The sequence below is a fragment of the Cimex lectularius genome, unplaced genomic scaffold, assembly GCF_000648675.2.
Source record: "Cimex lectularius strain Harlan isolate CLEC.00 unplaced genomic scaffold, Clec_2.1 scaffold165, whole genome shotgun sequence".
Lineage (NCBI taxonomy): Eukaryota > Metazoa > Arthropoda > Insecta > Hemiptera > Cimicidae > Cimex > Cimex lectularius.
Genome location: NW_019392863.1, coordinates 864,822 through 891,127, shown reverse-complemented (window position 1 = coordinate 891,127; position 26,306 = coordinate 864,822). Strand labels below are relative to the sequence as shown.

Genomic DNA, 26,306 nt, shown 5'->3' with positions numbered 1-26,306 from the left:
TTTCCCAGTAATACGACATAGTTCATCATAGCCTTCAACCCCTTGGTTTGATGAGGATAAGCCAAGGTTGGCCAATGGGTTGGCTTATCCTCATCAAACCAAGGAGCCGAGTTTTGTTTAGAGTGTATACGTCCAATATACATTTTCTTAATTGGAAATAAAAAGAGAAAAAGTTAAGTGAGAATCCTTGTAACAACTAAAGGGGTTGTAAAGCATTCCTCACCTCTATGACACAATTTTAAATCAATTTGATTGTTATCGATAATTTTGCTCTGCTTATCCTTGCTGGTTGGTATGCCAGATAAGTTTTAACATTTTGCCATCTTCAATGTATCTAAATTAATTATGGTTTTACCTAAGAATTTAAAGGGAAATTACATTTGGAAAAAAGTTGCTAGTTAATAATAAAATATTACGACTAGAGTTTATTAAATTCAATCTCTTTAACAATAGGAACATCAGATTCAGATGTTGATCCATCAACAAGAACCATCTGAAAACAAGAAATTCTTTAAATAAGTAATTCGTAAAAACAATAATAATTTTTTACCTGAGATTCTTGTATTTGGTTAGTAGATATGGCTCTTTCTAAATCATCGACAACTGGTTCGCCATGCAAGAGCCTTAATTCTAGATCCGCATTGAGAAAAACGCTGCTCAGCGCCGTGGCCATTGATCTCTTTGGTACACCTTTATCTTTCCGGGGTGCTCTTGGTTTGTTGTCCGCCTTTTCTGTCTTTTCATTCTTCGACTTTTCGTGAATTAAACTTATGTGCCTCTTGAGGGAAGCCTAGAGAGAATCTTCAATAATTTCAAAACACACATGAAAGAAAAAGAAATTACCTTGCCGAGAAGGGAGGCAGAACATATGGAACAGGTGTATCTTTTCAGCGTACACTGCCTCTTCAATGGTCCTCCATTTGCATTCATATGCTTTTTTATATGTGCTTTCAAGAATTCTTTTAGCCTGTATGCCTTTTTACAGTAATAACAGGTAAATTCTACAAAATTTATAATGTGTGGTGATTAGTGACCGTTAATCGATAATTATTCAGAAATCATGAGATGTGGTCGACCGCATAATAAAATTTATAATAAATTGTAAAAAATTATATATATATAATTTCTTTTTAAATGAAATTCTTACGTAGTGGATGTGTAGCAAGATGTTTACGAAGGTGTGACCAAGTATCAAATACTTGTATGCAACCGTGCACAGGGCAAATATGCTCCCTATGCCCTCGGTTGTGCCTAATTAGATTTCCCTTTGTTAAAAATCCAGCTTTGCATATTTCACACCTTTAATAAAATATTTATTTTAAAATTAAATTTATATACATGTCAAAAGACATTACTTATAAGGAGGCTCTCCAGTGTGATAGAATGCATGAGATCGAAGCATTGACTGTTTCTCAAAAGATTTGCCGCATGTCAAGCATATCTTTTTTTCATGAGTTCGCCTATAGTGACGCCTTTCGTTCTGCCTCTGTTTGAAAATTGCCGTACAACCTTCGAACTCGCACCTGGTCAAAATTAAATAAATCATCAAGAATACCTGGTTAATTTAATGTGAGAGGCTTACTTGAAAACTTTCTCAATGGCTGGACTTGAGCTGTGAGTAGAAAGTTTATGCCTCCTAAGGTGATATGACGATGTGTATGCTTTATCACAACCAGCAACATCACATGGGAATGGTTTCTTATATAAAGAAATAATTAACTTATATAATAAACATGACTACAAGTGAGAAATTTGTTTTCTGTACTGAGTAAGCATAATACAAAATTGTTCAAATTTTTATTTTAAGATTTTTTATTTGCTTTAATATAGATAATAATATTTAATATAGATATAATTAAATGACACTTGAACTGAATTACTGCGCATTATTGACGTACCTCTCCTAAATGAACAGCTTTGTGTGCCGCCAATCTCCAGGGTCGTGAGAATGAAGCTGTGCACCCTTTAACATCACACGTTAAATGTTTACGATTCTTACTCTCTACATTCTTCTGTTCCTCTGAAAATTCAACCATAACATTTAACAGTAAAAGTGTTCAATTTCAGTTACAAAATTAAAATTGAACCTTTTTGACCGGTGTCAGGCGAAGGAGGAATTTCTGGCCTAGCATCTGCCTCTTCTGATGATTCCAAACTCATTTCGATCTCAGCTATAAAACAAAGATTAAAAAAAAAATGCATAGTCTGCATTAATATAATAAACAAATTAGAAATTCATTTTGTTTGTTTTTGTATCAATCAAGCATAAAAAAATATCTTAAGCTGAACTTCTCTTAAAATTAAAATTCAATCAGATCGAGACTTTTGTTTAAAATCAATATTAACTTATATTTGACTTGGCAGACTATTATTCTACTTTCTATAATCGAACTGGTTGATAAGATGCAAATAGTCAATTTAGTCAAATAGTTGAAATGCAGATATAAATAAAAATGCCTGCTATGGGATTAAAGTCCCAATTATGATTTGTTGGCATAAAAAATAAATTAAAGTGTTCCATAAAGTCCAATTGATTGAATGATTCCACAATTTTTTTTATTAAGGTTGAACATTTATAGAAGAGTTCTGATCATTTTATTTATTGTTTTAATATGTTACAAGGTCGAGATTTACCATAGATAAATAATCCCCTCTTAATATAAGGCTATCTGAGCCTGCTGATTGTCCTCTTCCAATCTTTTTGCACAAAACGATTCATCCCTTGTCATCACCATCACCTGTTAGAAGTAAGTCCGATTCCAGAATATTAAAAAAAAAGTATACACTTAATAGCTTGAAGATATGTTAAGATAATTATATTACTGAAATATTTATTAAGGTAACGGTGTTGTTTTACTTTGGAGGAACCAAGTGGAGGAAAATTTATTAGATTTTTAGTGAGTGCTTCATTTTTGTTTTGTTTTGAAGAATAAGACGAATGATGCAACATAAATAGCCTAATGTTCAAATGACGAAAAATACTTTTAATTGATTTATAATCTTTTCCATTGAGTTTTGCAACCCTGCTACCAGAACTGATGATGAAACATTTTAACTTTCTTTAAAATGGGCTATTTTCAACAAATCAGTGGGATATCTTAACTATTATGAGACATTTTACAATCACGTTAAAAGCCTTAGACTGAAGATGTCTTAAATGGGAAAATTCGAGAGCTTCAGAATGACAAGACAATCAATACATCAAAATCCCAGATTCAGTCATTTCCGTTACGCACATACGATCTGATAGAGGCAGGTAGGAAATTGAATCTGATTATTAAGCCTAAACTTGAATCTGACGCTATACTTATTCGGTGTCGTATGAAATGTTTGATAAATTGCCTTGGATAAACTGGCCGTAGAGGCAGAGACAAAATGCATTTCGCAGTGAAACAAAAATTTAACATTCCATGTCTTGAAATATATTCACTAGTAATTGTGAGATTTGCAACACTAAGAAGCATGTTCCTAACAAAGGGGTTATAGTAAAACCCATTACATCTCACAAGTTCTACATGTGTAGACAAACTGAGTCGATTGATTTACAATCAACTCTAGATAGTGATTGTAAATGGATTTTCTATTATTAAGATTGTGCTATGCATTTTTTCAGTATATTTCATTTTTGACTAACTGCCTAACTCCACAATGAAACTTGATTAAGTGCCTCTTGTTGAAATGTCGAGGCACTTAATAAAGGGTCTAGTCATACCATCAGTAATTTGAAATTTGAATAAATGACTGGGTATTTGAGCAAATTACGGATTTGACTAAGTGCCTGCGACAGATTGAAACTGACAAGAACCAAGATTATTGAGAGAAGACTACCAAGAACTTAGAGTAAAGACCCACTCACAAAGGCTTAACCACTTTAGAAACAAATGACAAGATAAACAACAAAAAATATTTCTGTAGGGAATAAATTTGCCATTATTATGTACATATATGTTTAATGAATGAAAGAAAAAGTGTATGAGTTGGGTGAGTGCATGAGGTTAGTTAGCAAGTGAATGGGATGAACACGGTGAGGTGGGTTTAGTGAATGAGATGAGGATGAAGTGGGTTATTAAGTGAGGTGAGTTGAGTGAGGAAAGTGAGGTTGGTGGGTGAATGAGAGAGTGAATGAACGAGTGAGGGAGGGGGATGGAGAGAAAGTGAGCGAGTGCATGTGAGAGCGAAAGTGAGTCAGTGAGAGAGAGTGAATGGAGGAATGAGAGGGAATGAATAAGAGAGAGGGAGTGAGGGACTGAGAGAGAGTGGGAGTAGGTAAGATAGAGGGAGTGTCTGAGAGAGGGGGAAAGAGAGAATGTGAGTGAGTGGAAGTGAAAGTGTGTGTGATAGGAGAGAGAGAGAGAGAGAGAGAGAGAGAGAGAGAGAGAGANGAGAGTGGAGAAGTGAGAGTCAGAGATTGAGTAGGTGAGGTGGGCATGTTTGAGTGAATGAGGAGAGTTACATTAACTAAGTTTTAAAAAATCTTACATTAATTACAACCACCAATTTTCGATGATCGAGTTTAGTGATGGAAGTGTGTGTGTGTGTTTTTACAACGACCCATTTGTTTACAATAAGCTCATCGGTTCGAAGCTACTAGATACTTTGTGATGATTAAAAGAATAAGAACATTTGATGTTTATTCATGCATACAAAAATAAAAAGCGAAAGTTGAGAGCCTGAAATTGAAAAGAGAGAGTTTGACCACTCGTTTCGTAAGCGTAGTTAATACATGTCATTATTTTCGAAAGGATTGACCAATTTTGTTTGCATTTTGGAAATAGTTTTACAACTTGATGAAAGCCCTCTATTTCTTTTTTTGGACTGTCTGCTTGTTTTTTCAAAAATCATTAAACAAAACTCCATCACTAATTTTACAAGTAGCCTGTTTTGGTGTACTTATTACGAAAATGCTTTGCTATTATGGTTAGATATAAATGTTAACGATATCGTTGTTAAATGGCCCTAATCATTCCTACGTTAAATGTCAGAGGCAAGCTTATACAAAAAAAATGTGCAAATTAGCAAAATAAATTGATCTCACTTTAAGCAGATTCAGACTTTTTATATTCAGAAAATTAATAACTTTCAAGTTTTTTCTGTACTTTTAAGTACTTATTTGGTTTTGTTTTAAGTAGACAATCAATTCATTCCAGATAATGAGCAGTTGCGACTTATTAGCGCTATCCCTTCTCACCTTCACAACCGTAAGCGCTTTGTTAATTTTGTTGACCTTGACCAAAAAGATGAGACAAGTGCCGAAAGGGTACTGGAAGGAAATCGGTACAGTTTCAAACCTCTACATCTACCCTTTGAAGAGTTCGAGATACCAGTCTTTGCCTGTAGCCGTCACGACGGGAAAAGGCCTAAAGGAAATCCGAAACGACGACTTGCTCGTTTTAAGTGACAGGTTCAAATAAACTAATTTCATTCTTACAGGCAAATAATGAGTATGAATACAGGATATTCGTCGCGTTCCGAGCCGACACGGCAGACTTCGTGTCAGGAAGAACGTTCCCGAATTTTCTCGGCATCACTGTGACATCCGTGTCATCGGACTCTGTAGAATTCGCCTTCAAAGGGAAGGAACCGTTGAGGGTCAGAGTGCCATCAGGATTCAACAATGAGGAGTTGAAGTAATCCCGGATATGATGGATAACACTGAATCTCATGTTTCCGCCAACGTTTCAGGATGTGGTTCGGGGAGAGGATACCGACTGCAGACTGCGGCGACGAAGCTTCAAAGTGGATCACAGACGTGCTTGGTGTGGTGAGTTGACGTATCGATATAAATTTTATAACCATCTGAACGTAATTTTAAGGAATCGCCCGTGAGAATGGGATACTGGTCGAAGTCGATATCAGGCAGAAGAGAGGTGAAGAACTTCCACAAGGAGAAAGCAGAATATTACAACATGAAAAATGAATATACAGTAATATTTAATTAAAAATTGTCGTCCTTCTTAATCTAATACTTTTAAAATTCAAGGGATCTTATTCTGACATAAGCAGCTATCTTCTGATCAACGAATCTTCTGTAAAAGATATCAACTCTCGGCTTACTCCCGGCTCGACTCAGGTCTCTCATATGAACTTCCGACCAAACATCCACATTTCTGGGCCTAGAGCATTCGCGGAGGACGAGTGGAAATGGCTGAAAATAGGGGAGAAAGCAGTTTTCAGGGTGTTTTCTCCGTGTCCAAGGTGCCATGATAAAATAACAATTTATAATGGCGCACAAAAACGTTATGTTTATGTGTTTTAGATGTAGTTTCGTCACAATAGATCCGGAAACGATGTCCAAAGACAGTAACATGGAGCCATTAAAAACACTGAAGACGTATGTTGACACTATGTATATATTTTCACAGCTTATTTATGTATTAAGTACAGTAAGCCATTGGTGGGGTGGGGGGTGACACTAAGATTGGCCAAGTGTTGTGTAGCCAACAACTATATGAAGTGCTACACTCGTTGCCGCGAGTATCGATTAAGCGTGATGGTTGTAGAGAAGCTAGAGTTGTGTCGAGTACAAAGTGGCATCTGTGAGCCAATCGGTTGTAAACTTGTAGAATGAAAAAGAGTATGAAGGAATGAATAAGTAAGAGAAAGTGTTAGGAGGGTAAGTGAGTGAGTGAGTGAGAGCGTGAGGTGCGAAAGTAACGTTTAGAGGAAAGCTGCATCCAACTTTAACCACAGGCACCGAAAGGAAGCAGTGCTTTGGGGAATACCAAACCCCCTCTTCCTAGTAATATTTATATATTATAAAGAAATAATACATCTTTTGATTGTAGGTTTAGACTGGCTACTGAAGAAAGGCAGAGGAGAATCGAAGGTTCGGCACCATTTATGGGCGTCCATTTAGGGCTTTACGAAGAAGGGGTCGTTGCCGTTGGCGATTCAGTGTACATCTCCGAAAAATTCGTTTAATAGTTAATTATAAAATGTATTTTTACTAATTTTAAATTGACGCCTGAAAAATAAATTATCAGCATTGATATTGTCAAATTTTTGTGCACATCCGGTAAACCGCAAGAAATAAGATTATCTCAAAGATCAATGAGGTGGAATCAAAACTTCAAACGAATCTTAGATTGAGGATGGATGGGCATTCCCCTCAATTTTGGATAAACTCTAATGTAATTCATGTACATAAAACCGGTGATGAATGAAATATCAAAGATTATAGGCCGATAACTACACTTTCTGCATAACCTAAATTAATTGAAAAAGGTCCACCTCAGTTTGCTTTTCATAACCTAAATTAACTGAAAAAGGTCCACCTCAGTTTGCTTTTGTTCCAAAGCAATCTTATTGTACTGATCTCGATAGGTAGTAGATCAATATATTATTCTCTTGAAACTGGTTGCTTGCAGATCGATGCAATTTACATTGATTTGGTTAAGGCCTATTGCCTTAATTTTCTCCAAAGAATTAAAGTACAAACGTATAAGTAATCTTGACAAAAGACTCAAACACATAGCTACATTCTGCATAAGACCAAAGCCCTACGAAGCAACAAGGTCAGAGATTATGCAGCAAAGACCCCAGGAAGGCGTATTGGTTAAAGCACTTGGAATAAATCCAAGCATCATAGCTCATCCAAGCAGAAATATCCATAGAAGTTGTAGAACATAATTCTCCGCTCATTGAGCCCATAAACTATGTGCTCTGCAGCAAACGTGTTTGCGAAGTCCACAACTCTTCCAAGTAGGTAATAATTGCCGGGTTTTTTGTTTTTTTAAATTGCCCATTACGCCTGCATTACTAGCTCAAATTTCATATGAAGGTACTCATTATATATTTAAATATTTAATTCTGAGTCTTTTGTGATTCTCCGTTGATTAAATCTTCTGTACGGGTATGCTCCATGCCAACTCAAGGCCCCTGTAAGAATGTATTTTATACCCCGGGAATTCGTACATAAATTCTTTCAGATTTAAATAATCTTTTTCCCAGAGATTTTGGTTTAGATGTATGTAGAATGACATTAAATTTAGAAACATCTACAACATGCCGATTTCCTATTATTGCAGGGTTGACATTGGTATTTACATCATTTTAAATCGTAAATAAAGAACCTCCTGAACTCTAGTATGTTTACTATTTCTACTTGCAAATATTCATATGAGTGCATAATCTCTAAATACGTTTACGAAGGAATCTGCTTCATTCTCTTATATGAACGTTTAATTTTAAAAAAAGGCATCAAACCTTTTACTGGTAACAGAGAGAGTTGATGGTGGATGTGGGTCTGCGAGACGGTGAACTCATGCTGAACTGGCATTGGGGCCAATGATTTCAGCATGAGGACACCGACTAGCAGACCAAACCCAGCATCAACTCTAACACAGCAAGTCAGGCTATGTTACTTAAATGGTATGCACATAAAATTAACAAATTATACGACACTATTGCTAACATTTGGTTTAACAAAAATAACTCACGATTTAACCCCGACTTAAGCCCAACTTAAATTAAAAATAAATGCATTCACTGCAACGACTGCTAATAAAAAATATAAAAAAACTTCGATTAAAGCAGAAATACCCTCCCTACACATAAGAAAAAACAGACTTAACAATGAACTCCTAGTCTTACCCTTAAACATTAGCAACCGACTTCATTAAAACCAAGACCCAAGAAAACACAGCAAAACCAACAACCAATTTAATATTTTTTAAATGCTTAGGGTGTTTTTTTGCCAGGTGGAAAAGTAATTCAACATACCTCACTTGTACCCGCTCGAGCAAGTCACCCTATCTTGGCCCCCCAAATTTCTTCTAAATATAAACACACACTTAGTACACTTTCAGAAAGGGAATCGTATATTAAACTTTCTGGTGTTCCGATCATCACTTTTACAAGTTCTCAGAGTAATCAAGAAAACCGAGGTGAAAAAACAAAACAAAAAAAACAGCAAATTAACAAACACACGGTATTTGATTACCTCAATGGTGATTCTCGTAATGATCTTTCATTTTGATATAATAAAGTTTTCGATAAGATTAGTTGTGTACGATTTATAGGCAAAAACCGAAAAAATAACGAAAATTTCGTGGATTTTTGGCTAAAATTATGCACGCCTAAGCATATTTAGACTAAAATGAAAATATCAATGTCAAAGCATAAAGGTTAAGGTTTTAAGGCGATGTTAAAAGAAAATGCAATCAAGGAATGGAATGAAACATGACAACGAACTACAAAAGGAGCCCAAAGTTGTTCTTTCCATCGGTTGAATATGGAATGAAATTCCCTCTACCTGACAACTTCCACGCAAGTCATATCGGAACGTGGAGGGTGCTTGGCTTATCTTCATAGATTCAGACTATCAGAATCGACGTCATGTCCAGGCATCTTCCTGGAGTCCTTCTCGCAAGACCACAGCCACATTATTTATAACTGGTTAATTTGATTACTAATGAAAGTATGAGGTTAAAGACTTGTTGGGATAGGGACTGGTTGGAAAGAGCGCAGGAACTCGAAATCCCCATGGATTTAAACAGATTCAGTGCTGAATATATCAGTGGCATCGCTGAGACATTTTTGGAGAAGCTCAGGTCGAAGGAAAGAGACAGATGGTCAACGTATCCTCACCAAGATTCCACCTGTACTACCAACACTTCATGATCTACATTACATCAACCTTTTCTGTATAAATAAGACTAGCTTATTTTTTAAATTAAGAACAGAAGTGATCAACCCTGGAGACAAAATTGCAATTACCTTTGTTCGGTATGCGAGTGTAACAACAAGCCCCGTTCATACGTAAGGTCCTCTGCAGGGGAAAAAAGGCTGATTGGATGATTCCACATGAAACACTTCTTGAGGAAGGACTACTCGAAATATTTCTCTATTTCATAAAAAAATGTAAATATTAAACTTTCTAATAATAGTTCATCAGTTAAAAATTATTGCAACTTGCCACTATTAAATCAGTATTTACTTAAAAATGTGTAATTTGATAAAAACAATAATTTGAATAATGGAACGTAAAAACAAGGGGATCTGTTGTCTGTATACATGCTAAATGGAATGACTAAAAACATTGTATATCCAAGAGCATTGCAATGAAATTAACACATTTGTTTAATTACAATTCAATACAATGTAATTCAAAACAAAAATAATATAGCACAAGAATAAATGTTATAATTTAAAATGGATTTTTTGCATCCATTTGGCCTTCCAAATTAAGTATTTTAAGAGGGTAAATTTAAGCTTTGGATGGCAATAGGATAGTTTATGAGTGAATGTTTGGGGTCAGAGCTTTATAGCACTCAGAAGGGATGTAGCTAATTTTGATAGTAGGTTTAAATGTTAGGGCATGAAAAAACATGAGCCGTTAAAACGCCCTTAAAAATTAATAAGAATCCGTGTTTCTTAATGACCGTTGTTTCATAATTTGTTGAAGTCGTGGTCAAGAATGAGTAGTTTAACAAAGCATCTTTTTTATTTTTTTCCCGACGTTTCGACCTTATTCGGGTCATCTTCGGTGCCACTCTCAACACGACACCCAATAATGAAGCACCTACACAGAAAACAAACTCATTGAGTGAGTACAAATACTTTGATTGAGTCTAAAATTTCTAGCATTGTATATATTTCCGTTTTTCACATCCTACATGTATTTGTATAATTTAAACAATGTTTATAAATCCCAGGCCCTGAAGAAGACCTCAGTCAAGATCGAAACGATGGCACGATAAAGAAAATGCTTTTATAAACCCTACGTCACACCAGACCGCATCTCATGATCTCCAAATAATCATTAACTAACGGTTACTAAACACCACACATTCTTACATAAACTGTGGTGCTATTCTTGTGGGGTCATATTGGTTTTGTGTGAAATTGTTGTGAAATGTGAATTTGTATTCTGCTGTTTATATGATTGTGAAAAGTGGGGGACAGTGCAAATCTGGTAATTTTTTATTTTATTTTATCATTGGCAGTTTCATTTAACTCAAAGAAAGTCGAGAATGGGAATTTTCTGGTTTGGATTTGTGATTCGGCATTCAATATTGGAAAGGAAGTTAATTATTAAGGACGATAATGAAAGAAAGAGAAAAATAAAATTAAGATTTAATAGTTGATTTGCTTTAGGATGTTGGCTGTGGCTACGGCTGAGTTTGCATATATCTGTTCTGTAATTTATGCTGTGTGAGTCTCTGTTAATGTAAACCATTTCTAGAAAGTTGGTTTGTATTGGTTTTGTTCCGTATTTAGTATTTTTATTCTGTCGAAATCAAAATTGTGTGGTATTCTTTTTTTTTTTTTGCTGTGGGATTGGTTTTTGGTGTTTTACAAATTCACATTTCACACTTCCCCACAATACCAATATGACACCACAAGAATACCACCACACTTTATGTGAGTATGAAATACTTGGTTCAAAATTTATATTCACATCTTTAAGTCTATTTTTTCCAGTCAACATGTTCTGTAATTTACCCAGTCCCTGAAGATGACCCGAATAAAGGTCGAAATATTGGGGAAAAAATGAAAAAGGTGTCTTTCTAAATTACCTCATTCTTGACTTATTTACAAATTATTAAAAATAATAATAATAATATAGCATATGTGAATATCTAATATGAAAACAAACATTGATACGAAACATTCAATTGTGTTCATTTAATTTTATATTTATGCTCCTATCTAGCAATAGCAGTATGTATACTCAAAATAATGTGTTAAATAACACTTTTTATTATCCCCCTGGACAAAGCCAGGTTTTGTACATATATATAATAGGGAGACTCATTTGATTTTCGACCGTATTATCTACACGCTCAGGGGGTTAAAAACAATAATATAAAACACACAATAAAAAAAGAAAAATTTATCAAAGCTCAAGAGGAAGCCTTGAAAGGCGTACCTCAACGTAAAATTAAAAGCAAAGCCCGGGGAGTTGGTACCGGCGCAGGCGGCACAAAGATTGCCAAACCCGTCTAGTCAATAGTTAGGCTGCTATTACGGCAGTAGGAGACCCCCGGCCATTGAAGCGACATCTTCACGTGATCCGTGAGTCCCATGATTGTACTAATAGATTTAAAGGCTATATTTTAAACGAAATAGAAATCGTTTTCAATTTTTATAAGTAATATAATTTAGTATATTATTTTAGTAATATAATTTTATAAGTAATATTTTTTTAAGTAAGTCGTTTGTGCTTTATCTTATCTTAAAGACTTACAAGTGGTGCCTTAAATACCTCATTGAACCACATGGTAACGGCTTCTTCCCAACCGTAACATCGTTTTAAACTTTTTTTTTTTTAAATAATAATTCCAATTTAATTTTAAAGTTATTTACTCTTTATTTGTTAAGTAATTTAAAGTTGAAATCATTAAAGCGTCAGAGTGAAAAGCAAGAAACGTTAACGAAATAATAAAACAATAAAATTCATTGTCACATGTCTGCTCTGAGCGAGTAAAAATGTGTAATTAAGAAACAAGTAATTGACGTAAAAATAAATAACGTGCATGCATTGTAACTAAATGGAAAAATTATCGACTCAAAACAATTTATTATCTGATAATCCAGATTATTCTAGTCACTGAATCTATAATCTTAGTAAACAAGCTGGCCTATACAAAAGAATAATTTTCCGTTCGTATAACGCCAGTGATTTTGTTTATCCGGCGATTTTCTGATTAAAAAACCAAAAATATTGATGAAGACCATGCGAAAACTGAAAATAAACATTAGTTTCTATCATAAATAAAACCGTCAAAAATTATTATAAAAATAAGCTTATTCGTTTTCAAATTCAAAATTTTATTTATAATATACAAACACGATCTAGATAGGGATGTGGAATGGAGGGTTACGTTCGTACCTGTAGGTACTTTTTTTCAGGCCGCGCCTGTATTAATAATCTATTTCTAACCCCCTCTCTCATTATTTTCTTTACCTTTAATTAAAAACAGGTCTAGCTTTCTATGTAATTATTATCTCCCCAAGTAAAACGATGATTACAAATATACACGCTTTAAGAAGAGCACATGAACGGACATAAAAATCAATTTTTTGTTTTCGATTATATAAAAAAATGCAATTCTTCCTGAACATGTAAACACTAGGAGCACATAATTCTGACAACCAGAAGTATTTTTATTTTATTTTTAAACATTTTTGGTATGGGGCTATCGCGTGCCAGGAACCCTCATGGTATTTTACAGATCGCTGATTATGGCCGGCATACCTCTTCCCATCACAGTGTCCAATCTCCTATGTTACTCCCACAGATCTGATATAATTGAACCCTTAATTAAATACATTTACCGCAATAAAATCATAATATAACAGACATAAAAATAAGAGAACGTTTTTTCTTAAATAAAATTATCCATAATTACAATCATTGGCTAATATGATTAACGTAAGGCCATAAGTTAGCTTTCCTTAAAGGAAAGTTATATAAAAAAAAAAAAAAAAAAAAAACCCTCATGGTAACTTTACGGATTATAAGTAACTACATTTGTATTTTTAACAACAGCAAACATTAAAAAAAAAATCACTAAAACACCAAAATCATTTTCAAAACGTTTCATCATTTTGTATCTTCAGAGATGGGTTTGTGTCAGTATCTCACCCAGCTTACAACCTGACACACATTGAAAATGGTGGAAGCCAGTACGCATCTGACGGACCAACCGGAGTTAAATTGATTATAAAATTACACATTCATCATCCCACAAATCACAGGAGGAAATCTCACGCCTATACGCCAGTGTGTTAGTGGCAAATGGAATCGGCCTTCAACGACTGTCCATGTCCCATTTGGGTGCATCACCCTAACTGAAGGATGAAGGAGGAGGTTAGGAATTCAATTCGGCCGTCGGTTATTTGAACTGACAGGTTGGTCGTTTGAATTGACAAACCGGTCGGAACATGTATGATCCCATAAATTCAACTGCCCAGGAGTAACTGACAGACCTTCCGGATCTATATGGGGCCCCATTTAGTGAAAGCGGCCTCCAAAGGCATGCTATCACTAGTTTCGCACACGCGCAAAAACATGACGCCGTATGTTTTTTCATGTGTTTGTCTTATTTTATTTTTTACCAGTTTTATATCCACCACCTATTTAAAGTTCGTCTTTTACTTTTCAAGGTAAGGTACGAATTATTATCACCCTGGATGGTAATAATGTAACCATATATTATTGTAGCCTATGTAAAGTACTTACATTAGTTGTTAAAAGATAGAATTTTGTTTTTAAACTAGTCTCGATAAACTTAACAATCTACTTTAAAGATTTTAAGCACGAGGGCACCCTTCCAAACACCTAATTACTATCTCATCTTCAAATCGAATTTTTCCAACAGATATTTTGGGGTTTGCCAGGGTCAAGCACTCTCTCCTATCTTCACGGTTACCGCTGGTGTCTCCCAAGGTTGTATTCTACGACCTCTCATCTTCCCAATATATACGTTATATTTGCATCTTTTCCTCCAATTCTAATCCTAACATCTCCCACAAGAAAATTCAACTTGCTGGAAGTCTGTTATAAATAAATGAGACCAAAAGAAAGTATTTAACTTTTACACTTCGTCTAATCACGCTACCTAACTCTGCATGTTCAACATCGTTCTTCCCTTCGACGATACTTTATATAATTTTTGTTTAGGTAAATTCAAAAACGCTTTTGGTTTCTTGTGAGCATCTCCGCCTTATTTAAACAAAACAATAGAAAAACCACGAGAACAAACTGTTCTTTTAAAAAATATCACCATTGAAATGGTCGTAACCGGCGCATTCTAATAATATGTAATGATGTTCCATCGCAAAGTGGTGTTCCATTAAACAAATAACGATATTGTATGTTACATTGAACTATTTCTGCCCAGGCAACTGATATGGATGCCCTAGATTAGTCAAAAAAAGACTGGCCTAACCAGACCACTTGACCGGCGGTCTACATTATCATTGACTAACGAAATAATATTCTGGACTTACAGACTTGAACTTTGTGTTTAAACTGAACGCTCCAATAGTAGAATACAAATTCATCCCTAAAAGGCTCAAACACACAGAACGCGTTGCTACGCGACGCTACTGGAACGCCCCGTAACGCGGCGTTCGGCGATATTGGCTATATCACACACGCAGCGTTATCTGGGCGGGCGATCCAGTACTGTGGTTGAGTTTGTACAGCAATCATGAGTAGTTCTGAGGAGGAGGAAGCTTTGGTTCTTCTTGCTTTAATTGAAAGTGATAGGAGGAGGCGGTATTGGGTTCACCCAGTAAATAGAAGGAGGGGAAGACCTGGGTGAATACCACCGTCTGTGCAGGGAGCTGCGCTCTCATGAAGATCGCTTTTTTGATTATTTTCGAATGTCAAAACAAAATTTTGAAGAACTGCACGATCTACTGCTACTTTGGTACTTTCTCACTTGTTCAATGAGTTTCTCTGTATCGTCACCCATGTTTTCGAGAAAAAAGAGTCACCAATAACGCCGGTAACGCGCGTTACTTTTGTAATTTTGTACAACCCGAAAAGTTAACGTCGCGTTCCGAAAGGTAGCGCTGAGTGATAACGCCAATTGTGTGGCCGGGATGATGCAATGCAATGCAATACAACTGTATCGCCGTAACGCGACGTTACAGTAACGCCGAACGTCGCGTAGTAACGCGTTCTGTGTGTTTGAGCCTTAAACAATGCATGATACTCCGAAAAATAGACGATGCTCCTTTTTACAAATTCAATCTCACCATCCACACGACCTCAACATTCCTTTCATCCATGATATGGCAAAAACCTGATACCTTAAATTACCACCTTTAGTTGTTAGTTACCCAACTTGCATCCTCCATTCTTTAATAACACACATCGAAGAAAAAGGAATTGGCCACGAGAATTCTTGTTTTAGTTACAAAAACGGGCAGTAAGAATATTTGAGCATCACTAGTATGTGATGACTCCTCATGTTCATGACATTCATGTTATATACATTTCAAATAGCTACTTAATGTAAATTTATTACAGTTGTGAATTATATTTCATTGGTTTTGTTTGTTGTTTTATGACAAAAAATATCATTTTTCGCAGTACGATAACGTAATATTAAATTAAGCACATATTGGACAATTTTATCTGATTTTTAAGTTCCTGTTCGTCTTTTCTCGCTGTTGCTTGGCCGCTTTTCCAATGGCCTCCCAAAAACGAGCGAGTAAAGGCGGCCCAGAAATTCGAATTACCTTTTTTTACCACAATTGGGACGCGGGATATTTGTCTAAAAATGTAGGTTAGATCGTTCAGATCTGCTATTGCGGTCAATAAATACAGATAAACCCTACAATGATAATATATGTTTAGAAACAGAAAAAAAAAAAAAAAACTGGAATACAAACAAAAGGATTACTGAGTTCAGTGCGTCTACACTTTCATTTTTTCGCTGGTTCATTCAAGCAATAATTTGATCGGAATAACATTGAAAAAAGTTGTTTACAATGCAAATTAACGTTAATTTTATACGTCGTCTCCTGCACAAGTGGTGTATTTTCCAATTTTTATTTAACTACACCAGTGTCACAAATGACATAGCTGACATTTTTAATAATCAAAATTAATTATTATAGAGGAAAATCTATTTAATATAAATAATGAAGGTGGGGTGTGACTTCTTAGTAACAAGTATCAGTAATAAGTGATATAAGTATAAGATAGTAAATTTATTTAATACTTTGGAAAGGTCAAACAAAACGAAATAGCTTAAGTTTTTTTACATACTTAGCAACAAACAAATAATTAATTTTTGTTAAGTCTTGTTTGAACAACTACTGTTGGGCAGTAACCAACTTTACATTCAATATAATTACTATATATTATATTGTTATTTCCAAATATAGTATATAATTATCAAAATTGTTTATACAATAGGTACATGTAGATGTAGTACGATAATTTTTACTATTTCTTTTCAAGTTTGCACTTCTTTGCAATGGAAGCTCATTATAAATTATTCTTTAAGTCTTTAGTGTTTTATTTATGGAAGATGCCATACATCAGCCTTTGTTAAACAGAACAGTTCGTTTTTGTGTTATTTCTATTCTATTTTGTTTTAACAAAGGCTGATGATGCTCATAAGGTGAGTGGAAGGCACCTCATAAATAAAGAAGCTTTACCTCAGTAATAAAGCTTTTTGAATTTACCTAAACAATAATTAACAATAAATTTTATTGATTAAAAAAAATTAAAACTATTACAACAGCTGTTCATTTGTGATGAAATTAGTCCTTTTTATATTACATATTTCTTTTTTCTTTAATTGACTTTTTCATTATTTTTATAATTTATTTCCCAGAACATAGTCTGTTGAGTTTATCAAAAGGTAAATCAATGGGAACACTAGTTGTTTACAAATTTCAGTAAAATTTTGAGGGGAAAAATCAGTGAGCGTACAATCGTTTAAAAGACAAATCATATTACATGTTTCAGATAATTACACATGACTGACAACATATCACTGGCGCTGACAGTTCTGGTCTCAACTTCCATTAGCGCGTTAGTAGTGTACAAATGGGTAAAGTCGAGGCTTGTCGAACGCCCAAAAGGGGATTGGAAAAGAATTGGCACAATTTCCAACCTCTACATTTATCCGATGAAGAGTTCAAGATACAAGCTTTTGTCCGAAGCTGAAACCACAGAAAAAGGGCTGAGGGAGATCAGAAACGATGGCTTCCTGTCTTTGCGTGACAGGTGAAGCTGTGACACTTTTGTATTTATATTCAAAATATATTATTTATTTTAAATATTTCCAGGGGATTTGTGGCATTCAGAGAAGACACGAATCAATTCATCACAGGAAGGACGTACCACAATCTCATCGGCATTACCATCAACTCTGTGTCGCCTGATATGGTTGAGTTCAGCTGCGAAGGGATAGAGCCGTTGAAAATCAAAGTTCCTACAGAATTCAAAAATGAAGAAGTGAAGTAATTAAACTTACCCCTGATTTTAAAATGGGAGCATTCTACTTTGAAATATTTCAGAATGTGGAATGACGAGGAAATACCAACCGTTGACTGTGGGGATGAAGCGTCAAAATGGATCACAAAATTGCTCGGAGTTGTCAGTAAAAACAAAATCTACCAACTAATTAATATTAAACATTAACTTTATTTTTATCCCTTTTAAGGAGAAACCGTTGAGAATCGGCTACTGGCCTGATTCGATATTGACCAGGAGGAATGTTAAAAAGTTCCACAAGGAGAGAACTGATTTGTTCAACATTGAAAATGAATATTCAGTAATTATTTTAAATTTAAATCATTTAATGTGTCTATTAGCATAATTGATGTTTTCAAATCTTTAGGGGACGTACTCTGACCTGAGCAGTTTCCTTATCATAAACGAATCTTCGGTTGTGGATATCAACTCTAAGCTTCCACCCGGCTCAACTTTGGTCTCTCACAAGAACTTTCGACCTAACATACACATTTCTGGGCCTGAGGCATTTGATGAGGACAAATGGAAATGGTTGAAAATAGGAGAAAATGCTGTTTTCAGAGTGTTCTGCCCATGTACAAGGTTTGGCTAAAATTCCACTTAATATTTAACTGAAATACGATTTCAAAAAAATAGATGTGTTTGTATGTGTGTGTGTTTTAGCAATACAAATTGTAAAAGACATTTAATCTTAATTAAATTCTAATGTTCTAGGTGTAGCTTTACAACAATCAACCCAGAAACAAAGATTAAAGATAAAAACTTGGAACCAATAAAAACATTAAAAACGTAAGTATTTAAATAATAATCACCCTTAAAAAAAAGTATACTTTTTGTCAATTTAGTTACAGGGTGGCAACAGAGGAAAAACAAAAAAAAGTTGTGGGAACGACGCCTTTTATGGGTGTATACGCAAGCCTTTACAAAGCCGGTAACATTGCTGTTGGCGACTCTGTGTACTTATCAGACTGAATTGTTATTTGTTAGGATTTTTAATTATTATTATTTTTTTACAATAAACTTTTTATACAAATTAGTAAATATAGTAGAAAATGTCTCCTAATGTAAATAAAGATTAAATCTATATTTTAAAAAAAGTTTAAAATTATAGCTTTATTGTTATTTCCTAACCGAGTTTCTTAGATGGACAGTTTCTGTTCTGCTACTACAATTCACAACTTATCACATAAACAATCTCAGCAGTACAACAAAACTGACAGAAAACATCATATACTATTGAAGACTACTGGATTAATACTACAACACTCGAGTTTATTCAAAAGATTTGGAGTATTCTGAAGGAAAAAAATGATAGGACTTGCCCTAGATCAGTAAACAGAGGAAATTCGGAAAACCAAAAGGCAGACAAGCTAGAGAACATAAGGTGTTTGACACCAGTGAGCAAAACACTGATGAGTGATCAGAGTATGTTCATAATAACCACAGTTGTAGTGCTATTAATTTAAACTGCTGGATAGGCCAAACTGCTGATAACAGCAAGACTAGATCCAGGTTCATTCCGAAGGCTGAGCTGCAATGATTGCAGATGGCCTGTACCTGTGGATGAGGTGTACGTAGCAGAATGAAAAACTTTGATCTTGAAGAAAAGGAAGAGGAATCTTCCCAATAAACCCCTGGTTGAGGCTAAGAACTGTAAGATGGCAGTAGCATCAATTTAAAGAGCTGAACAGTCGGCTCTACTCATGGAATAATGACATTACAACAATTGTAAGTTATAAAGCAAGCAAGAGCATGTTGATTTGGAAGGTTTAGGCTAGGCCACACCGGTGTCTCACTTGGCAAAAGTGCCTAGTTAACTGATAACTCGACTGGTACTTAGTGCCTATAAGCCGCACTGAAGCATCAAAGCCTATTAACATATTGTTGAAATGTCTCTCTCAAAATAAACCAGACAAGTGTTTTGCACCGAGCATTATTTTCCATTGACCTGGGTAAACAAAAAGTGTGGGAGATTTATTATTTTATGTCCAATTATATTTTATTTAGACAACCTAGATGACGATTTTCAATTTGGTCTGCTTATCCTTGCTGTTTTGGTCTATCAGATGCATTTCAGCTTCTTGCCATTTCAGTCATGGGGTTAGTACTTCAGCTAAGACAGTTTCATATTCCCAAAGACAACTGGATGGTTCTAGACCAGCATAACAATTAATTCCTATTAAAAGGTATCCTCTTTCAAAAAATAAGAAGAAATTCAATATATATATAATATTTTAATTATCGATATAACAAAACATACATATATACAAAAATACAAGAATTATGTATTATAAAATTCAAGCTATGTACAAAGTGAATTACAAACTTTTTATCTTTGGGTTACAGATTCTTGAATGTCTTTTTTAGCTTCAAGCTGTTCTAAGGTTAATAATGCCGTGCCAAGTTGATCTTCCCGGCTAAAAGGCTGAGCCATTTGACGCAGCCATTTTTTGCAAATCTGGATAGCCTCTTCAGTTGAAAGATTCGTGTAGGAATCGTTAAGGTGCTCCTGTATCCACTTTGGCAATTTGCTCCTTTTATCAATTCTTCCAAAACGTTTATCCGCAAATATCATAATACCGTAGTCAGTTTTGCCTCTGATGGCCCGCCCTACACATTGGGCAGCATGTCTCATTGCGTCAAACGTGAGAAAATCATTCTCTCGTATCTGGAACTGATCCCTCAGGTAATCGAGCCTCGCTCTCAAAATCCTCGACTGTGTATAAACGTACGGTATACCGAACATGAGCACGGCCCTTCCTAAATGGTGGTCAAAATCAACACCTTCAGAGACCTTTCCTCTCGCAACTGAGAGTAACACAGCACCTCTTCCACTTTCGCAAGCTTTAATATAATTAAATAACGCCAGGCTTGTTTCCGCTGAATCTTGCGTCTCAATAAACAATAGCTTTTTTCTGAGTAAATTGTCTATGATGCCTTGGTCATACCAGCTAGCTACGACTGATTCAAGGTAAAGATAAGAAGTAAAAAAACAGACAACTCCATCAGGCACGACTGTACAAACTTCAACGAGTAACTGACCATAATTTCTCACCACGGCTACATCTTCTCTTGATTCATACCTAGAGGTCATGGCCACTTGATCGCTCCCCTTTGCAACTATCATCGGCAACAAACAAGGCCTTGTTAAAGTCATCGTAAAAGACGAAAGAACAACTGGGTGAAAGTCTAAAATTTTAGGGTACATATCTAAAGGAGACAATGTACCAGATGTGATAACTACTGTTTGAAAACGTTCAAAAATTGGTTTGACAGCAATTGAAGCATCGAGGCAACTGAAGTGCAGTATTGGATTTGAAACGGTAGGTTTATTGTCCTCGAATGGTTCGATTATAATAGTAAATCCTTTGGTATAAGTAGCAACAAGAGTTGCGAGATGTGTGATAAGTACAAGTGGTGAGAAATCAGTCTGATCTGCTATTTCTAGAGTTCTTAAGAGAGAAGCAAGCCTTTCAGCACAGAAGCGAAGCGGTTTTCTTTCTATACAAACTTTTGAGGAAACGTCTTTCAAGAAAGCTGCTGGAGATTCATGTACGACATGCTGGACCCTCAAGCGGGTTTTAATATATTCCAAAAACCGTTTGAGAAATCTTACAAAATGATCTGCAGTCCTTATATTCCCAGGTATGGCCTCGTTTAAAATCTGATCAGGCAGGACGGGGTTCATCAAGATGACATCTGTCTCTCTGGCCCGGTGTGCTTCCTTCAAACCCTTGACCAATTTCATATATTCTTCTTGTAGTTTATTCGTGTTTGTCATTTTAAGCTTGCTTATCGTGCTTTCAAGTGTCTGAATGTTCACCGAACTCCTGTCTATGAGCTTTCGATTGACCTTGACACTCATCGAATCTATGCAAACGTTGTCTATATTGTGCGCTTCATCGAAGACGACGACGGAAGAAGATGTGAACTCTTTGGAGACGGCCTCGGCGATTTTGGGATCGAGAAGGTAGTGATAGCTGTACACGACGATGTTGGCATATTTGACGGCTTCTCTAGTCAGGAAGTAAGGGCAGTAGTTGAACCTCTTTCCGTACTCTTTGAGATCGTCTAAGCTGTAAACGCCCGGTGCCAGGGTGAACTCTCTTCCGGATTCGTCGAATCGTTCGTAATAAGAGCAGACCGGTACGTTGCTGTCGGCTGCGTGACGCTCCCGAACGTAAGACGCCGTCAGACTGTGGCACCTTCCATCCACGATCTTCCCTTCTCTCTCTTTACTGACCTGGGGGTGGATGCAGAGGTTCTTCCTCGAACTGAGCACGACGCCCAGGAATGAAAGAGTTTTCCCGTTCTGCTCGTAGTAGGCGAACAATTTTCGAAGCTCCTCGATCACTTTTTCGATCTCCGGTATCGTCCGTGAACAGTAGACCAATTTTGCCAAGTCGTGCGGGTACTCGACCATGTACGCGACTATGAGCGACAAAAGCGTTGTCGTCTTGCCAGTACCCGAAGGCATCTCGAGAAGACAATGGCCCTTCGCGTCGAGAGCCTTTTTCAGCTCGGACATGTACGCGAATTGTTCCGGGTAAATGTACTCGTACGGGAAGTACACCGGGAGCCCGTCAACGAGCAACTTCATGTTTATTAATTAATTAAACTAACTGTAACTAATTTACAGCCCTATTAAGAATAATTTAATATCATATCTCCTAAACGGCAACAAACCATGCGGTACAGGCATAACCTTTCTAATATGTAACCGTTTAAATGTTAACAATATAATAATAAATAATAACGTTAAAAGTGTTACTTAACTTACCTTTACATTTAAAATATAGGTGAGAGGAATTCTTAATTAATCCAACAGGATGCCGTATCACAAATCGGTTATTAGATATAGTAGAAAAAAAAATATAAACAGAAGAATCAGATCCAAAAATGACCTAACCAGAGCAATAACAACTATATCGATAAAAAGGCTTAATCGATAAAACTAATAGTTGTAATTTAATTTAAAAAATAAAATAATTTCAAAGGAGAAATTTTTCATTATTATGTTTCTAAAAAAATAATAATAATACAATTTAATTACTTACTCTTTTAGGAAGTCAGAATGCCTCATGTCCAACATTCCTCCTACAACAGGCCTTCGAAGTAGATGAACCCATCATCTTCAAACTAAACAAAAATATTAAATGTATTTTAATTACATATATGTAAACAAATAAATTTCTCAAATAGTCTTAATCAGAATCATTGGCCACAACCCTGATATCACCCAACAACAAATGACCAGAATCAATGACACCTGAGTGAATCTGTAGTGATTGTATGTACAGTGATCTGTATTTTAAATAAAATTCATTATTTTTAAAATGTTAAAAGTGTTAAAATTAAAATATTATTTAGTTCTGATGTTAAATCACAAATGTTCAAACAGTTCCTCAGACAATCATGTCTAGAATCATTGACCACAACCCTGACACCACATAAAATTAAATAACTATAATCAATGATACTTGAGTGATTAAAAATTGATCTGTATTTTAGCTAAACTGATTTATTGATAGATTAATTTTTGTTGGTTAAAAGAAATTTTCAATCTACAGCATTTCGCCAGCATGTGTCATTTTCAAGTAGTTTATTTCTTTAGTTATTATTTTACGGTTTTGGTTATCTAGTTATGGTTTTTTATTATAATAACAAAAAAAGTAAACTACTTTAAAATGGCATAGGATGCTGAAATATCATGCGTAGAAAATTTCTTTAATGACCTTCAATAAAAGGCCTTAAATAAGAAGAATTAAACGATCGATAAAAAGAAAAAAACTGAGGACAACAACAAAGAAGAAAAAGACTAAAAACAAATTGCATTTAAACTGTTAATAGTGCAATGAGAATATTATTTAGTATTGGAATTAAATCAGAAATGTTTAAGCATTTCATTTTAAAAATAAATTGATATTTTTAAGAGACAATGTCATATTAAACCTACTTCCCCCCTGGATGTGTGCCCAAGTGTTGTGTAGTTAATCTAGTTAATCAAGTGCATATAATATTCGTTATATGTGGTTATAAATTATATTCAATAAATCGTTAAGTTTAGGTTGTATTCTAGAAGTCTTGAAAACAATTGTTGGTAAACCTAGATTTAAAAATGGTATATTTGGTAAATTATAAACCTATAACCACTAAGTGTCCATTATTTAAATTATTTGCGACAATTATTTATGACAAGATTTATCATCTTGTCTCTAGAGTCATTATTCCTGAGCAATATGGGTTCATAAAACATATCATTTTCTTCTAATTGATTAACATTTCAAAATTCTCCATGGCCCTTACTCCCTAAAACTGTACAAACAAATAAACAGGATAAAAAGAACTACAGTAGGTAGTCACCTTTAATGCTCGCACCATATCCAAAAAATTCTGTCTCTTATAAAACACCATAGGAAAGAAAGTCCTGCTACAATGAAAGAAATTTACACTTTAGTAACAAATATATAAAGCTGAAAACTTCATGGTTGACTTTCAGCCAACCTAGATGGTAGAACACCAAAAATATCGCCTCTAATCCTCCTACTGTCACCAATGAAGAGTATTGGATTGGCGCTATTCTTTACCCTTATCTCAACTCATTTTTATTTTCCTTGGAGAGCAGATTCGCTGAGGATAACACTCCAGTTTTCTCTCGTTTATTTCTGCGTCCGTATCTGATGCTCAAGTTTTCATTTATGGAGTTAGAAGAAAAAATCACAAAGTTCAATGATTTTTATGAGTTGAGGGAGCTTCAATCTGAGGATGAACTCTAAATGTAAGGAAAAGAAGATTAACAATGAAGTGCAAGTCAAAAAAGTTGGAAATGGTATAAGTTATTAAAGACGGTTCTCCTTCTTCCCATCAATAAAAAAAAAAAAAACCTTTACTCATCTCAATAGCTCAGCCTTGTTTTATGAGCACAATTGAGAGATCCTTCAGCACCTTGAGATGAGTTAAAACATGGACAGGATCGACGATTACGGAATCCAGGTTGATCAGACTGCCTTTTGAGTGTTGAAACAGGAACACAAGGAGATTGGTTTCTGACAAGAATGGAGAAATCGAGCCAGCAGTTGTCAACAAATTTTCAATAAATCCATGTCAACTAATGCTCTCTTCATATGTAACGACCTTAACTTGCAAAACGTACACCTTATGTAATTTTTTCTTTTCTTTTATTGTATGTAAGACATTGGGAGTTTTTCCAAATAATCTGAACCCGATTATGATTGTAGTTTAGTTTGTTATATATGGACGGTTTTGTAAATAACATTGTGTAACCATTTATCGAAAAATACTTAAAAGTTCCCAAGAAACACATAATTGTTTCATTTTCATTAAGACTGGCTTAGTATTATATTTCAAGAAAAAAAATTGTTTGGTCTATTATTATATTTCATTTTGAATATTTTCTATTAAAAAGTGTAGGACAGAGAAATTGTTCTAAATGTTGTTCATACCTTCCCTCAACAAGGATCCTGCATACGCTCTTGATCTACAGTCCTGCACTACTTTCCTATATAAGATTCAGTGTCCCTAAATACAAAACTTGTAATTTACCATTATTAAATTCCCTTACCGTCCACTAACTACTAGTTCCACTCTCCCATTAATAATATTCTAGCAAACAATAAATATACCAAATTTACATTTATTTAATGCTAGCATTACATATTTAAAAAAATAATTAAAAACTAAATAAAAAATAATTTAAAATATTAAAAAAATTTAATAATATTGTAAATTAATGTGTGGTGTTTAGTGACTGTTAGTTAATGATTATTCGGAGATCGTGAGATGCAGTCTGGTGTGACATTGTAAATTAATTTGCTCCCTGTATATATTTTATGTAATATTATGTACGTATATATGTTTTATATTTTCTAATATTTTAATTATTTTATGTGTAATTTTATAGTTTATCTATGTAAATTAGGCTATCAGCCTAAATATGTCCATAAATAAATTTTTCGAAAAGTCATAACCAGAATCATTGGCCTCCACCCTGATACCACTTAAGAACAAATGATCAGAATCGATGATACCTATGTGAATTAAAATTTGCCCTTTATATTTACATAAAACTATTTATATTTAAATGTGTCGCAATTAGGATAGAACAAAATAGGCAAATTGCCCATTAATTAATAACTTTATACAAACCTGCTGAACTAGGGTTTGTCGAAATTATCTCGCCTCGTAAGGAACCGAATATCGATGTCTATCTCCTTTGCAGACCCTATGTTCTATGTATCGCAAGGGAAACAAGACAAATTGAATTTTATAGTTTCTAATACAACTGCGGCAAGCAATTTAAAAATAAAGTCTGGAAAAATCCCGTTCAATTTGTACA

General features: G+C 34.8%; 4 protein-coding genes across 9 annotated transcripts; 2 read left to right on the top strand and 2 right to left on the bottom strand.

Moving 5' to 3' along the window:
• Positions 1 to 398: 398 nt before the first annotated feature.
• On the bottom strand, positions 399 to 26,199 carry LOC106666131 (zinc finger protein 782-like). Of its 5 annotated transcripts, none has more exons than XM_014393061.2 (10): positions 26,117 to 26,199; positions 23,008 to 23,089; positions 2,088 to 2,171; positions 1,899 to 2,020; positions 1,583 to 1,698; positions 1,356 to 1,523; positions 1,148 to 1,299; positions 844 to 1,001; positions 551 to 790; positions 399 to 493 (listed from the first exon to the last, which is right to left on the bottom strand). In XM_014393061.2, exons 3-10 carry the CDS (start codon positions 2,158 to 2,160, stop codon positions 419 to 421), a joined length of 1,104 nt encoding a protein of 367 aa, XP_014248547.1. In that variant the 5' UTR covers positions 2,161 to 2,171; positions 23,008 to 23,089; positions 26,117 to 26,199; the 3' UTR covers positions 399 to 418. The 5 variants fall into 5 exon arrangements, with proteins under 5 accessions (XP_014248547.1, XP_014248549.1, XP_014248550.1 ...); XM_014393063.2 differs by lacking the exon at positions 26,117 to 26,199 and adding an exon at positions 24,314 to 24,330; XM_014393064.2 differs by lacking the exons at positions 23,008 to 23,089; positions 26,117 to 26,199 and adding exons at positions 2,635 to 2,738; positions 22,731 to 22,881.
• Positions 2,670 to 6,989, top strand: LOC106666132 (mitochondrial amidoxime reducing component 2-like). Its single transcript, XM_014393065.1, has 8 exons — positions 2,670 to 2,747; positions 5,148 to 5,401; positions 5,454 to 5,627; positions 5,683 to 5,761; positions 5,814 to 5,924; positions 5,981 to 6,195; positions 6,257 to 6,331; positions 6,786 to 6,989. Exons 2-8 carry the CDS (start codon positions 5,151 to 5,153, stop codon positions 6,919 to 6,921), a joined length of 1,041 nt encoding a protein of 346 aa, XP_014248551.1. The 5' UTR covers positions 2,670 to 2,747; positions 5,148 to 5,150; the 3' UTR covers positions 6,922 to 6,989.
• Positions 11,913 to 19,055, top strand: LOC106666133 (mitochondrial amidoxime reducing component 2-like). 2 transcript variants are annotated; one of them, XM_014393066.2, is made up of 8 exons: positions 11,913 to 12,018; positions 17,441 to 17,701; positions 17,764 to 17,937; positions 17,995 to 18,073; positions 18,141 to 18,251; positions 18,318 to 18,532; positions 18,665 to 18,739; positions 18,796 to 19,055. In XM_014393066.2, the coding sequence occupies exons 2-8, from the start codon at positions 17,451 to 17,453 to the stop codon at positions 18,920 to 18,922; spliced, it is 1,032 nt and encodes a 343-aa protein (XP_014248552.1). In that variant the 5' UTR covers positions 11,913 to 12,018; positions 17,441 to 17,450; the 3' UTR covers positions 18,923 to 19,055. The 2 variants fall into 2 exon arrangements, with proteins under 2 accessions (XP_014248552.1, XP_014248553.1); XM_014393067.2 differs by lacking the exon at positions 11,913 to 12,018 and adding an exon at positions 17,240 to 17,333.
• Positions 20,191 to 22,679, bottom strand: LOC106666130 (general transcription and DNA repair factor IIH helicase subunit XPD). The gene has a single exon (XM_014393058.2). It carries the CDS (start codon positions 22,548 to 22,550, stop codon positions 20,280 to 20,282), a length of 2,271 nt encoding a protein of 756 aa, XP_014248544.1. The 5' UTR covers positions 22,551 to 22,679; the 3' UTR covers positions 20,191 to 20,279.
• Positions 26,200 to 26,306: the final 107 nt, after the last annotated feature.

Bases quoted from the DNA above. Each gene is read 5' to 3' on its own strand.
- LOC106666132 (XM_014393065.1), top strand. From the start codon at position 5,151: ATGAGCAGTTGCGACTTATTAGCGCTATCCCTTCTCACCTTCACAACC. The intron at 5,925-5,980 runs GTAATATTTAAT...TTAAAATTCAAG, and splicing joins ACATGAAAAATGAATATACA to GGATCTTATTCTGACATAAG. The intron at 6,196-6,256 runs GTGCCATGATAA...TATGTGTTTTAG, and splicing joins GTGTTTTCTCCGTGTCCAAG to ATGTAGTTTCGTCACAATAG.
- LOC106666131 (XM_014393059.2), bottom strand. From the start codon at position 9,757: ATGAACGGGGCTTGTTGTTACACTCGCATACCGAACAAAG. The intron at 1,699-1,898 runs GTACGTCAATAA...TCTTTATATAAG, and splicing joins AAGCTGTTCATTTAGGAGAG to AAACCATTCCCATGTGATGT. The intron at 1,300-1,355 runs GTAATGTCTTTT...ATTTTATTAAAG, and splicing joins ACTGGAGAGCCTCCTTATAA to GTGTGAAATATGCAAAGCTG.
- LOC106666133 (XM_014393066.2), top strand. From the start codon at position 17,451: ATGACTGACAACATATCACTGGCGCTGACAGTTCTGGTCTCAACTTCC. The intron at 17,702-17,763 runs GTGAAGCTGTGA...AAATATTTCCAG, and splicing joins TTCCTGTCTTTGCGTGACAG to GGGATTTGTGGCATTCAGAG. The intron at 18,252-18,317 runs GTAATTATTTTA...TCAAATCTTTAG, and splicing joins ACATTGAAAATGAATATTCA to GGGACGTACTCTGACCTGAG.
- LOC106666130 (XM_014393058.2), bottom strand. From the start codon at position 22,550: ATGAAGTTGCTCGTTGACGGGCTCCCGGTGTACTTCCCGTACGAGTAC.